The 13,696-nt window shown below is 41.1% G+C and overlaps 3 protein-coding genes across 3 annotated transcripts in view; 2 read left to right on the forward strand and 1 right to left on the reverse strand.

The window, feature by feature from the left end:
* Positions 1-8,255, forward strand: part of zgc:173742 (DNA topoisomerase I, mitochondrial) — a 30,431-nt gene extending 22,176 nt beyond the window's left edge. Inside the window, exons 16-20 of the mRNA XM_062421570.1 lie at positions 4,840-4,954; positions 5,682-5,809; positions 5,928-6,064; positions 6,686-6,835; positions 7,759-8,255. Coding sequence (XP_062277554.1) covers positions 4,840-4,954; positions 5,682-5,809; positions 5,928-6,064; positions 6,686-6,835; positions 7,759-7,861 — 633 coding nt within the window. The 3' untranslated portion in view covers positions 7,862-8,255. The remainder of the gene's footprint in view (positions 1-4,839; positions 4,955-5,681; positions 5,810-5,927; positions 6,065-6,685; positions 6,836-7,758) is intronic.
* Positions 8,256-8,396: 141 nt separating this feature from the next.
* Positions 8,397-11,367, reverse strand: hsbp1b (heat shock factor binding protein 1b). Its single transcript, XM_062420268.1, has 4 exons — positions 11,193-11,367; positions 9,526-9,592; positions 9,204-9,330; positions 8,397-8,989 (listed from the first exon to the last, which is right to left on the reverse strand). The coding sequence occupies exons 1-3, from the start codon at positions 11,235-11,237 to the stop codon at positions 9,206-9,208; spliced, it is 237 nt and encodes a 78-aa protein (XP_062276252.1). The 5' UTR covers positions 11,238-11,367; the 3' UTR covers positions 8,397-8,989; positions 9,204-9,205.
* A 352-nt stretch (positions 11,368-11,719) lies between these two features.
* The window catches only part of si:dkey-246g23.2 (solute carrier family 66 member 2), a 62,181-nt gene continuing 60,204 nt past the window's right edge, over positions 11,720-13,696 (forward strand). The window contains exon 1 of the mRNA XM_062420267.1: positions 11,720-11,843. The gene's annotated coding sequence lies outside the window, so the exon portion shown is untranslated. The remainder of the gene's footprint in view (positions 11,844-13,696) is intronic.

Consider the following 13,696-nt stretch of genomic DNA (forward strand, 5'->3'; position numbering starts at 1 on the left):
CTAAATTGTCAGGTGTAAGAGATGAGATTGAATGAGGCTGAGCAATCGGTGTGGAGAGATGAAAGGGGGTAAAGTGAGGAAAAGGAAAGAATATTGGAAGCGAGGAGACTGAAAAGCAGACAGGAGTTTCAAAAGAGAGAGAGGGAGGGGGGGATGAACTGTAGCAGATAAAAATGAAACTGCACACGTGGAAATTAAGAGCTGGGTGGATGAATTTCCACAAATAAAAATCTGGCCGTCCTCTCAACCTCTTGCTCTAGCTGCAGGCAGTAAGGCTACACAGAATGCAGCAGTTGTACACATGGTTAGTCCACCGCAGGGATACGGGGGGCTTCTAAGGCCCGGGCCACACCACCTACCTCTACACGATCAGCGGGTGTGTGCAGCTCACAAGCATGACAGTGCTGCTGCTGCATCTTTCTACATAGAGTTTGACTTTGATAATGGCCATCAATAATAAATGTTTCATATCATTCAATCATACATTTCATAAATTTAGTTTAGACAGAAAAAAAGTTAAGAAGCATGTGAAACTAAGTAAGACGTGAGGTGAAAGCAGCTTCGTCTCTGTTGGGCTTGGTGTGGTCTGGTTGGGGCTACTTCTCTATTAGCTATTAGCTATTAGGTCCTCACACAGCAGGGCTTTATTTATTGATTATATTGATTATTCCACAAGTTAAACCTCCACTGTCACCACTCCAAGTACAGAAAATCCCTCCACGAAGTTCTCCAAACACACTCCGACAAACAAACCTCCAAACTACAAAAGGAAACTGCCGACATAGGGAAAATCTCCGCCAAATCTCCATCTGGATGCAGGTAAAACAGGCAGGAGTCCCGGTTTGAACTGATATCACAGAAAGGAGGAGGCAAGATTTGAGAAAAGAAGCTCTGTGTTTCCCTGACTCTCCTCGCCAGAGAGGCTCCCTGACCCGCAGTGACGACACTTTCTACATATTCTTCACATATTCTACAGATATACACATTAAAACTAGAGTGAGCGGTCTAATGTTGCTGGTATGATCAACAGAACATTTTCACTCTCTATTTTTGCTGAGAAATGCCCACGTCGTGGAAAACATAAGCACAACCCTGAATATCTAAACCAGGGGTATTCAATTAAACTGAACTTAGGAGTATGTCCTCAAGTGAAGGTCCAGAACATCATAAGTTATTTTTCAGTAGCTTGAAGTAGCATTGTAGTTCCATCAGCATCTGTGTATAGTGTTTTCCATTTTAAAATAAAGTGCATTACAGAAAGATTTTGACTATGCTTAGTAAAGTTCTTAATTTTAGAAAAATAATACTTTTAAACTTAACTTAAACAATAAACTTTCACATCTAATAACTTTATAACAAAACACACATTAACTCTTTTCTCCGTGTGTATCTTACTGACAGTCGAGTCTCCCTGCATGTCCAAAAAGCACGGATTTGATTGGCTGATTAGCGTGAGAAGATTGGCTATGCACACTGGTCTGTGAGTTTCAGAGGGCTGCTCCACTTTTACCGTAATAGCTTTAGAAGCTGCACCCCTTAAAATAGAAACACTCAGACAATTTAACAATCCTCAATATTTCATCAGTGACAGGTCTGGGTCCGGATAGGACGGTGTCTGGGTCTGCTAACATGAACCTATTAACATGGCTACCGAAACACAAAGCAAGAGGTTCGGCAATGCGCATGTGCTGCTTGTTGAGGCAGCATGTTCCAGCTATCAGGGTCTTTATAGAACAGGATCTATCTGAAACCATAACAAAACTAACAGATCCTTACAGAGGACACATTTAAAACCATTCAGTATAACCCTGGTTTCTTTTCATGGAAACCAGGGTACTGTTTGCTCTGTCAGCTCACAACCTGGTGACCTTGGGTTAAGTGCTGTGACTGCAGGGAAGTACCTTCTTTTGAGATACGCCCGAGAGAGACAGGTGGGAACGTAACACACAACAGACGAACGGTCACTTTGGAGGAGAAGGGTTTATCAAACTGCGGGGAAGGGGGAAGAAAAAAGAAATGCAGATAAGAAAGCACTAAAGAAGGTCTGAGAGTCAGAAGACCTACCCGTCTAGAAAGATTGACAAGTAGGAAGAGAAATATGCAGGACAGGAGGGAGAGGGTGAGATCAAGAGATGGAACAAATGAAAGAAGGGAGTGCGCTGCCTCTGCTCTCTTGCCCTCCAGCGTGTCAGGAAATGTCAGGGTGTGTTGGAGGTGGAATGGTAATGGCTGCTGTGGGCAGGCCTGATTGACACCCGGAAAAGGCCACGCCACCGAGAGAGCGGGGGGGCAGGAGTATACGGAGCAGCAGGAAAGAAGTGACAGCTGGTCCAGGTGAGGAGAGGTTAGGAAAGAGGAGGCAGACGATGGTTTGAGGTGGGAGAGAGAGAGAGAGGGAGAGGGAGGAAAGCTGGAGGATGGGAGAAGGCGAGGGGCATAAGTGACAGTCAGGAAGCTGCTGTGAGGCTGAGATGAAGAGGAGAAGGAAATGGGAGGAAGAAAGCTAGAAGATGTGGAGAGTGCTGCTATCCAACAGATGTGCAAATGGAGAGGGAGAAGGTGGAACGCACAGATGAAGGACGAATGCGGTAAATTGGGAAAGCAAAATATGAAAAAAAAAGCGAGAGTAACGTGACTCCCAGCCGTATTCCATCAACAGCCTCTCTGACGTTTTGCACCCAACTAGCTCGCCTGGTGAGGTGGGTGTGAATCGTACCAGTCCTACTCACATGTGTGAACATGTGACGCCAGAATATGTATTTGTATGTGCGTTGACAGCTTTTCCTGAACAATATGCTTCAATAAGAAAAGAAAAAAGCAAAACCACTGCATCGCTCAGTATTCTCAAAAGAAGGTCCTGCAGAACTTTGTGGGGTTTCATTCCTTTTTATGTCGCCGTCTTAAAATCTCTGGCTACCTTCACAAAAAACACCAAATCCAAATTCCGTTATATTGATCCTAGCAGAAATAATGCATGTCAAGAGTGCACAAAGCAGTTTTGAATGCTGTGGCCCGAGCTTTCAGTATCTGTAAGCACGCAGTGGTTGCAAACCTTTCATTGTACTGAATGACATTTCAGACGGGAGGGAGAGACGGTGCTGCTCAATATTTAATTGCGAAAAGGCGCAGGCAGCTGGGTCGTGGTTTTTTCTGAGCGTGTACACACACACACCCACACACCCACACACACACACACACACACACACACACACACACACACACACACACACACACACACACACACACATCATACGCAGGCCTGACCGCAAGTTGAAAATGCAGGTGTTTGCCAGGCTTATCTAGAAGGCTCCTCTCCAGAGTCCACATTGTTATAGCTACAGTACACACACACACACACACACACACACACACACACACACACACACACACACACACACACACACACACACACACCGCCTGCAGTCTCAAGTTAACCCCAGTGGGATTTCCTTAACTTCATTTTAGTCAATCTAAATGAAATTACTACCTGTGGTGTAGTGTTGTCCCTACGAGCTGCTTTATTTTGACACGTTTCATTATTTTTTTTCCCCTGTTGCATCCCTTCGGCCATCTACTAGAACTTAGGCTTTAACAGGGAACTGATGCAGAAAACACACAGATTAGACCCAGTGAAAAATGAAAAGCAAGATCATCACAGCTCATTTAGAATGGCAACAGTCAATATTTCTCCCCGGCATTTGTTGCTATAACCGCAAATTGGCTAGTAGTTATGTTAATGAGAAAGTCCAGTACATAGCATCCTGTATTATAGATAGGAAATTAGAACCGCAGTAATGACAGCTTGTAGTAATGCCTTTTAGATGACGTGGATGACGTACACAAACGCAGACAAGTTTGGGCACCCAATACACACCACACCAAGAGAGCTGGGGAGTGTGAGAGCTATCAATACTTGCCCCTCAGACTTGCAGACACCTTCATTAGCATTGCAGGGGCAGATCTAGGTAGCTCATTAGCAAGGCGGGCACAACACCAACTCTGTGTGTGTGTAGATGTGTATGCTCTCCAGCACAAGCATGCACGCACACGTATGTATACATATGCACCATCCTTCATCCTGTTTCTAATTGGCTCCTGCAGTGAGACACACACACACACACACACACACACACACACACACACACACACACACACACACACACACACACACACACACACACACACACACACACACACACACACACACACACACACGTCAGTGGCCCCAGACAGCCAGGTCCTGACCCTGCTCTGATTAAACTAACTGCACCATTATTGTAATCTTCATCACAATCATTTCATCTTTGTCAGAGATGTAAGTTTAAGCAGGAAGCTCCTCTGGATTTTCTCTTCAACATCTGTGCTCTTTTATTACCGTTTAGAAATAAATCCACAGTTCACATCTCCTATCAGTACTGTACGTGTTTGTTTGTGTGCCCCTTACACTGTTAATGCCGTTTAATCTCTGCAGCCATTCAACACAAGCTAATGGCCATCTAACCACCGGCTATGACAGCTCTCACTTGTTATAATACCTACAGAAATGTCAGAGGGGAAATAGTTGCGATCTCTTATTTTATCTCCCCACTCTTAATGGATGATGACGATAATGAAGGCAGAGATGGTGTTTTATGTGTTTTATTTGTTATGGTATATTACAGACGCTTTGATCACTGCTGTCTTGCAGTGCCATAGTGCCACCTAGTGGTAGAGAGCATGCTTTCATTTGGCTGTGTGGATGGTTTTTGTGCAGACGTCATATTCGCCCTATACCACACTCATCATGTGTATATGTTTCTCTTTGTCCTCCTCCTTTTCTATTTTTTCTCCCTGCGTCAGACGACCATGATGAACAAGCATCTGAGTTCACTAATGCCAGGTCTGACTGCCAAGGTCTTCAGGACATATAACGCCTCCATCACCCTGCAGCAGCAGCTCAAAGAACTCACAAACAGTAATCACACACACACACTTATTATACTGTCAAACTGCCTAACGCTATATAAATTGCTGTATACCATCTTCAGGCTTTTTAAGGCACTGGCACTTATTCCTCAGACACTGGACAGGTACCTGCAGCCTTAATACCACAGCCTTATATCAGTCCGGCTCTTATCACCGTCTCATTACCTGACTGCTTGTGTCATGGAGTCCCGTGATAAAATTGCCACATTTTTTGATATTTTTGACACTTTTTATTTTTAGTTCTCTCGATTCAAGATACCCCAGCGTCAGTCAGCTTTTTCCATCAATGGCAGCAGTAAACTATCGCCGTACCCAGTGCTGTGTGTCTCTGCCTCACTCTTATCAGGATCCCATTGGCTGCCTCTGCCACAGTTTCTCATTCAGAGATAGACGTGTCAACTCGCCTCTCATTTCTGGATAGCCGCTGAGAGCCGGTCTGCGGGCTTGACACGTGGTTGCTGCATGTGTTGTGTGGACCCCAGGAAGAACAGATGAAGCTAATGGGGATCTGAATAAATTAAATTAAATATTAGCAACCTGTAATCGTGTGTGTGTGTATGATTTGGGTTGCAGATGGTCGGGGAAAATAATAACACAAGGGATGGCTGGCATGATTTGATCTTTTTTGAATTTCTGTGCAGGATTCTGGTTAAATTTGTGTTCTCAGTGGAGTTTTCCTATTTAAATACAAATTACTATTCTGTCACCCTCCATAGAGTCTGACAATGCGGTAGAGAAGCTGCTCTCCTACAACAGGGCCAACAGAGCAGTTGCAATTCTCTGTAACCACCAGCGGGCGCCGCCAAAGACCTTCGAGCAGTCCATGGCTAACCTTCAGGCCAAGGTAAAAATCAACCCTATTTCATCACATCAGAATTTCCCTCACAATACATTTTTAGTGTCTTTTCCAACCCAATTCGATGACCTCTTGCATGACCATGTCCTTAATGTGTTCCACTCAGATTGATGCAAGAAAGGAGCAGTTGGCTCTTGCCAAGACAGAGCTGAAACAGGCCAAGAAGGATGCCAAGGCCAAAGGCAGCTCAGACCCCAAAGGCAGCTCAGACCCCAAAGGCAGCTCAGACCCCAAGCTACAGACGTAAGTGTGTCACATTGATGCAGGAAAAGGGATGCAGAAGGTAATATTTGACAGCTGCTGTTATTAACTTAACAGATGCAACTTGAATTAACACGTCATTGTTCCTCATTTTGACTTCATGAACTTTAAAATCATTGATGGCATTGGCAAGATCATTCATGATAGACTCACAGGTCAGTCTCTAAACACTTCACTTATAGAGACTGAGGACAATCCCCCAGGTTTTGTTGTTAAAACTGGGTAGAAACAGAAACAGAGTTTAAAACCCGGCATTGCAGAACCAATCCAAAGTCTTTAGGGCAGCCCTTCACACTGGGGTGGTGACATTCAGTTCACTACAGAGGAGAACGGGGGGGGTGTCCTTGACAAAATACAAGTTCCATAGGTTTGTTAGCAGCTGTTCTGGACGCCATTCAGGCAACTACCCTGCATTCATAAATCTCCAGACCTGGTTAGGTGGAGGTCTCTGATTGTCTGGTATAGCGAGACAACATTAATGAAAACAGCAGTTCACCTCTTGTGCTGAGTTCATCAGCCCTACACCTGATAACAGACAGGAAGGCTATGTGAAGTGAAGGTATTTTAAGTGTTGCACTTGCCTTTATGTATATTTTCTCTCAGGCTAGTGGAACGGAAGAAGGCAGCTGTGAAGCGCTGTGAGGAGCAGCTGCTGAAGATGGAAGTCCAGGCAACTGACCGAGAGGAAAACAAACAGATTGCACTGGGTACCTCAAAGCTCAATTACCTGGATCCACGCATTAGTGTGGCATGGTGGGTAAATTCAAGCAAACTTGATACCGTAATGAAAACACTCTTACACAACTGCCCAAATTCACACACCTGTGGGCCTACATGAGAGCATGCAAACGCGTGCACCACCTCCACCTAAGACCCACAACTGATATTCAGTCAACCAGCTAATATTGGTGTTAACAAGCAGTGTATCATATGACATCATAAGGTATGTTATCATTGTAACCTGCACTGTATGACTAACCTGTTCAGGCAGGTTAACGGCAGTGGATTGGATCAAGATGTGTAAACAAACCCACCCACTAACCACTCTCAGTAAAAACTGAGTCATTGTTTCTACAAGAAGATGAAGTTGATAAAAAATACTGCATAATAATAACAGAGACAGTGCAATGTGTTTACAGATCATTGACTGAAATCGCCTTTTATGATAATTTTATTAGAGATATAAGAAATGTTTGTAGTACAGCCATTTGTCCTCTCAGGCTTTAAAACAGATTTTTACAGCAGGAAGCTAGCTGACAAGTTGTTGGTGATGCAGAACACAAAGAACATCTGTAGGTTCAGTGACATGATGATAATTGCATATAAAACTTGTTGCACCATTTTATTAGAGGTATATCTCCTCACTGAAACTATAGTTTAGTTTCTACTTTACTATAATAGAGAATTTCAAAATTCTAACCTTAACATTTCTAGTTACACACATCTGTAGATTTACTGTTGCTTTAGTAGCAAAAACCCTATGATGTTCTGTATGGCTCATAATTCAACAAAACTGTCTCCTTTTTTAGGAAGAACCAAAATGCTATGAATTATTTTCACACTTATTTAATAGCCAGCTAAACCAGAAGTAACTGGATACCCAGATTGTGATTTAATGTTGGGTTAAACCAAATATTTATTCTTCAGTGTATTTTTAACAATATTTGTTCTTTCAGGTGTAAAAACATGGAGGTACCCGTAGAAAAAATCTACAATAAGAGCCAAAGGGATAAGTTTGCCTGGGCCATGGACATGACAGAAGCAGACTTTGAGTTCTAATTTGAAACGTCTTATATTACATACAGTACTGTGATGTTGCATTTGTGATATGTTCATGAGCTACAGATGCTGCACTTAATGACAATGTGTGACATGATCAATCTTCGTCCGTGACATGTTTTGTTTACTGCTGTTCATTTCTGTTAGATGATTTTGGCACTTAAGAGGACTATTAGTTTTTGTGTTGATACATTTTTTGTTTCCATTAATCTGAATAAAGTTGACTACTATGCAGTGCAGTGACAAGAGTGGTTAGTTTTTCTAAATACTACTTTTAAGTAAATATTGATGTAGATGCCTCCAATTCCATATATACAGGATGTCAATTAAACATCCAATTGACCACAATAAGATAAATGTCCAATTTCTTAGCTTTAGTTGGCCTGAAGGTGTGATAACAGAATCGTCACATTATGCATTTAATGTAAACCAAAAAAACCATGCAACACTGAGATGTTCTAGGTAATTTGCCTTATAAAATACTACTCTGGCTTGGGAAAAAAATACAGAAGAACACTAGGAGCACCTCAGTTGATTATATTTGTTTTAAATTCACTCAGCACCTGGCCAAATATTTATTATGCAATACATGACAAATCGCATTGTATTAAATAGCTTTAATAGAAGAAAATCTGTTAGAATTGGAATGCATTCCACACCTCAGTATTAACAGGGTTTTGTGTAAAACACTGCAGGCTTCAGATGTTCACTGTACCCATTTCCCATGTTGGTAGGGATGGAGGTTTTACTGGCCTGTTTGCCTGCGAGGTGTACTTCTCAGCACAGGCTAGCGTGAAAAAAAAGTCTCCATCAGCCATCACCTCATGGGACCGAATTAATTATGATATACGATGGAAGCAAAATAACCTCCAGGTCGGTGCACAAAATCCATGAGTTGCATTCCTGCACGAGCATTTTAAGCTCTGAAGGGCACATCGCACTATTCTAGCTTACAAATAACGTTCCACTTTTCAAGTCATTACATAACTGTAACCGTTTATCACAATATTCAATATATAAAAAAGCATATCACACAACGACACACCAAATCAATATAAGTCATTTTCAGAACTGAAGTCTGCTGCTCCTGAATATAGGACCCGACTTCAGGCCTCGCTTCTTAAGAACCTGTGAGACAGACAAAAAAAAGGGGTCCACATTGAAGTAAGCTGGTCAAGATTTGAGGTGAGTGCATATACAGAATTCTGTAAGTTATGCAAAAGACAACTATATATTAACATGGTTGGGAATATAGATGCAACCCTAGACCTCAGTCCAAAATGCAGAGCGTGAATAGAATCTCTTATGGTACAGAGATGATGATTTGCTGCGTCGGTCTCACCTTCAGGATGAGCCCTGACCCTCTTTAGCCTTTTCCGGTGCTGCCTCGATCTCTTCAACACCAGCCTGGGTCATCAAGTCAGCAATGTTCTTCTCCAGGTCATCAATACGCGTGCTCATTTCATCGAGTGGAGAAACAGTTAAGGTACATACATAAACTATGTCTGGTTAAGTCAGTCAGTACTGGAGAAATCCCACTGAAACATGAATCTGTTATTGCAGGAGATCTATATTATATTATTATATATTAAAACTTCTGAATTTTAATGCATTTCAATCAATAAACACCCGATTCCTGTAATTTCAAATAAATGTTAGGATATTCCTCCCGATGATCTGGTCTGACATGGTCTGGAACTTGTCCTGCATCTGTTGCAGCAGTGTCTGGACCTGTGGAACATACAGCAGAGGTATTGTAAGTAAAACAAGAGAATTTAGGTGATAACACTGTAAAACTGGATTGCCCAATACTTCTCCCACTGGAGAAAAAAACAGCATTTCAACTCTAATGCACCATGCCTTTGGTCATTGAATGATCTTAAAAAAGCAGCAGGACTATGATAAGAGAAGTATCTGTTTCCTTGACAACAATGTAAAAACTCAGTAACCATGGGAGATGATTATTTAATTCACTGTGACCAGAATATCCTGCAGAACAATATAAGCACCATAAGTACATGCTGCTGTGTGTTTGTGCATGTTCTGCCTGCCATCACAAAACGTGACTTAATGGGCTATCAGTGGGTTCCAAAGAGGTACCCATGTTACCATATTTATAGTTTATCATTTCCTCTTAACACACACAGTATATAGACTAGAGAGAACTGATGTGAATATTCATTAGAGGTGAAAAACCTGAACTGACTACAATAAAGTAGTAACATGATCTTAAGCGACTAGTCTGGATAAATAAAGCATTTACAAAAGTACATTTAACCTTTCATGCATGAATTATGATAACCTCAGTCTGGATTTTTCTCCTAATTTTTTTCATTTATCTTTAGGCATGAAAAAAAAAATTGAACTTCATTTTTTCTTTCACCAAATGATATACTATTACATTATAATAACACAAATCAACTGATCTACAACCAAAAACATTACTGCAAGTTTAGTGGTGATGTATAGGATGACGCACTAGTGTCCACTGTGGTGGCTGAAGTGTAACTATGCCATCAAAATCCTTACATACATAAGAAAACAGCATTTGAATAGCTGTCCACTGCAGTGAACACAATGCGTGAAAGGGTTAAATCAATCAGTCTTTATTTATATAGCGCCAAATCACAACAAAAGTCATCTCAAAGCACTTTACACATGGAGCAGGTCTAAACCGTACTCGTCAGGTTAAATATAATTCCTAAACATTATTCTACGTTTTTCTATAAACGCACAGTGTTAAGAAACATATCAAAGTATGTATATGAATAAAAAGTCAATGCAAATAATTTAGACGACTAAATAAACTATCACAGGCAATTGTTAAAAGTTTGAAAGTTTAACGCCTCTTCTAATGCTCATCTCCATGGTAACAGTCAGAAACATTACCTCACCTATCTGCCAAAACATTAAATAGAATATAAATAGAAAGTTTATTGTTCATTGAAACTGTGCATCATTATTCAATATGATGGAAAGAATGAACAGTTAACTATAAGTGCAAGCAGCTCTGCTCACACATCACTGCCCTGCACTCTGTTGTTTATGTAATGCTATACGCTCCTATTGGGATTTTATGATGTCATTTGATAACAAGACCAACTGACCATTACATAAGCTAATGAAGCTTCTCTCAACTTTATTAAACATACTGAACACAATTTATTACACAGCCGAATAAGTATTAAACATGCCAGAAGCGCTACACTCGGGGGGAAACATTAACATTAGCTTGCTAACTAGCTTGCCTTCGTTAGCAGCCCTCTTAATGCACACTGCTAGCTGAGCTAATGTGGCTAACAGCTAGCTCGCCGTCGCCATCACGACTCACCACATTGGTAAGGTCCTGCACCGACTTGGGATCCGTCTCAGCCATGCTGCGCAGTGAATGATTATCAGAGCCTGAACAGTATTGACGTGAAGCCCGGCAGTTTACCGAGTATTTCGCTATCTGCTTTGGAAGTGTAGAAAAGATAGCAGTCCCTCAGCTCGCACCACCCACTACACAGTCAGCTGTTTACCGAAAGTCTCGCGAGTGTTCGCGGTGCAAATAAATGTGGGATATTGAGTTTTTAAGGAGTGGGCTCGAGATGTACAGTAGTTAGTAGTTTAGTTTAACCCCACACACTAGTCATTCATAGCGTTTATTCCGCAGAGCTAGGCTACTTCTTTAGCAAGCTACATGTTTAATTAACGACTGTGATAAGTCAGAAAAGACTAGTGCTTGTGTGTGTGTGTGTGTGTGTGTGTGTGTGTTTGTTTGTGTGTGTGTGTGTGTGTGTGTGTGTGTATGTGTGTGTGTGTGTGGACTGCGTGCGTGCCTGCCTGCGCGTGCACGTGTCTCTTCTCTTCCTCTCAGGAACGAGTTGGGATTTGAAAAGTTGAAGCTGCCAGAGAGCTCGGTGTGTGTTTGGGAAGCAGCAGCAAGTCGTGTGAATGTGCGGGTGTGTGTTTTTGATAAGGTGAAGGAAAGTAAATGAAGGTAAGAAAAGCTGGAAGTTGTTCATACTTTTTTCTTTCTTTAAAAAAAAAAAAAAAAAAAACTTTGTGAGGGATAAAGTTGCTAACATAATCTTTGTGCGTGCTTTGCGGGGTTTTGAACGTAAACTTTTCTCAGAGGATATTTGCTTTTGGGTTGTTTTTTTTTCTTAACCTCAAAGTTGTGAATACGACATTACCCACGTTAATTTTGGTGTCATATTAATTAATAACAACGCATGTCTTCTGTAATAGCTGTGTCTTGGTGTGCTGCTGTGTGTGACTGTAGTAACCAAAATTGATGTGTGTAAGTTGGGGAATGTCGCTGGCCCAACCCCTTTAAGCTATGTTTTGCTTACATAACACACTGTACTAGAAATGTTCTCATGCTTGTACTGGTGGCTACTTGTGTGATGGTTTATTCCAAACAGAGGCACAAAGAAATGGCTGCAGGGGGATTGTTAAATTCCTCAGTAACGTTTAATTTTAGGAAACTTGTTAAAAAACAATAATACATTCACTTTGTATCGTTAATGATCTCAGAAATGACAGGAAGACATACGAGAATCATTTATTCTCCAAGTACAAGCAATTCAATGTGGCCAACAGAAACAGTGTAAACATTGAATATAAACACAAACAGTGTACGAAAGAGAGGGGCAGTACCAAACATTTGTTGTGTGCAAGGGGGGCGGACCATGTGCTGGCATGTTGACATGATTAAAACTGTGTGTGTGCAACAAAGCAGAATATAAATAGAAGTAAAAATGCCAATGTAGATATAAATTTGTGAGTGTGAATAAGGATTTAATGACAGGATACATGGATATGTACAGTTAACTAGAGCCCAACAGATAGATCGATCTGCTGATATTATCGTCTGATATTGGCCTTTCAGATATATCGCTATTGGCCTATATGTTTTTGATATATGTCGATTTTTTTTTTTATGCTTTAAAATAATCAAGGCAGCATTTTATAGATATTTGATTCTTTTTCTTAATTCAAGTTTGATACATACCTGTTTTTGGCTGGGTTTTTTTGTTTATAGTTATCAATACTCTTTTTGTTTACTGATGCCACTTAATACAATAAGGTTTATTCCTAAACTGTAAAATATGTCTTCATCACATATCTTTGTTACAAGTGATAACCACATTTGATGGATCATTGTAAAAAATGTGTTTTCATGTGTATTTTCTATAGGTATATATCAGCTGATTTATCCATATCAGAATTGTTTTACTCCATAATATCGGCATCAACGTCGGACTATTAAAAAATAAAATCTGTTTACAGAGTGTGTATATACTTGAATAAATGACTTCAGAGTTGGCTTTGCCCTCCACCAGCCTCCACCTGCCTTGCCCTGTCCTCCCAGCAGTAAGGTCTTGGCTGGAGTATGGTTGTGCGTCCTCATGCCCTCACAGCTGAGTTGTGTGAAATAACAGATGTCTAATGGATAGTCAGATCCTGTTCGTGTTGCTGTTCTGGATGACTCTCCCTCTGTGACTTTCACTGACGTTTCAGCTCAGAACATCAAGTACAGAGCACTTAGTTCAGCACTGAAGCACTACCAGCAGTCGCACCTTGACAGTAATAAAATGTTACCCCCAGAGAACCTGTTGCTAAGGTTTCTGATGCTGTCATTACTAAAGTACCTTTTAGTGTTTTGACCCGTGTTGACTCTAAGCTATAATGTATGACTTGTCAGATGACACTGGCTGCTAAAAAAATATGGGAACAAAGTGGTTTAGAAGATATGCAGTGACTGTCTAGTTGAGATTTGACACTATGATTATAATGCAGCTACATCATGAATCATACTCTCACACAAGAATCACACCCCGTGACTTT

Source organism: Scomber scombrus, chromosome 6 (assembly GCF_963691925.1).
Source record: "Scomber scombrus chromosome 6, fScoSco1.1, whole genome shotgun sequence".
NCBI lineage: Eukaryota > Metazoa > Chordata > Actinopteri > Scombriformes > Scombridae > Scomber > Scomber scombrus.

Excerpts from the sequence above, each read along its gene's own strand:
- hsbp1b (XM_062420268.1), bottom strand. The coding sequence starts at position 11,237 with ATGGCTGAGACGGATCCCAAGTCGGTGCAGGACCTTACCAATGTG. Across the intron at positions 9,593-11,192 it reads TGCAGGACCTTACCAATGTG|GTCCAGACACTGCTGCAACA; the intron begins GTGAGTCGTGAT and ends TATGTTCCACAG. Across the intron at positions 9,331-9,525 it reads AGACCAGATCATCGGGAGGA|TCGATGAAATGAGCACGCGT; the intron begins ATATCCTAACAT and ends CTGTTTCTCCAC.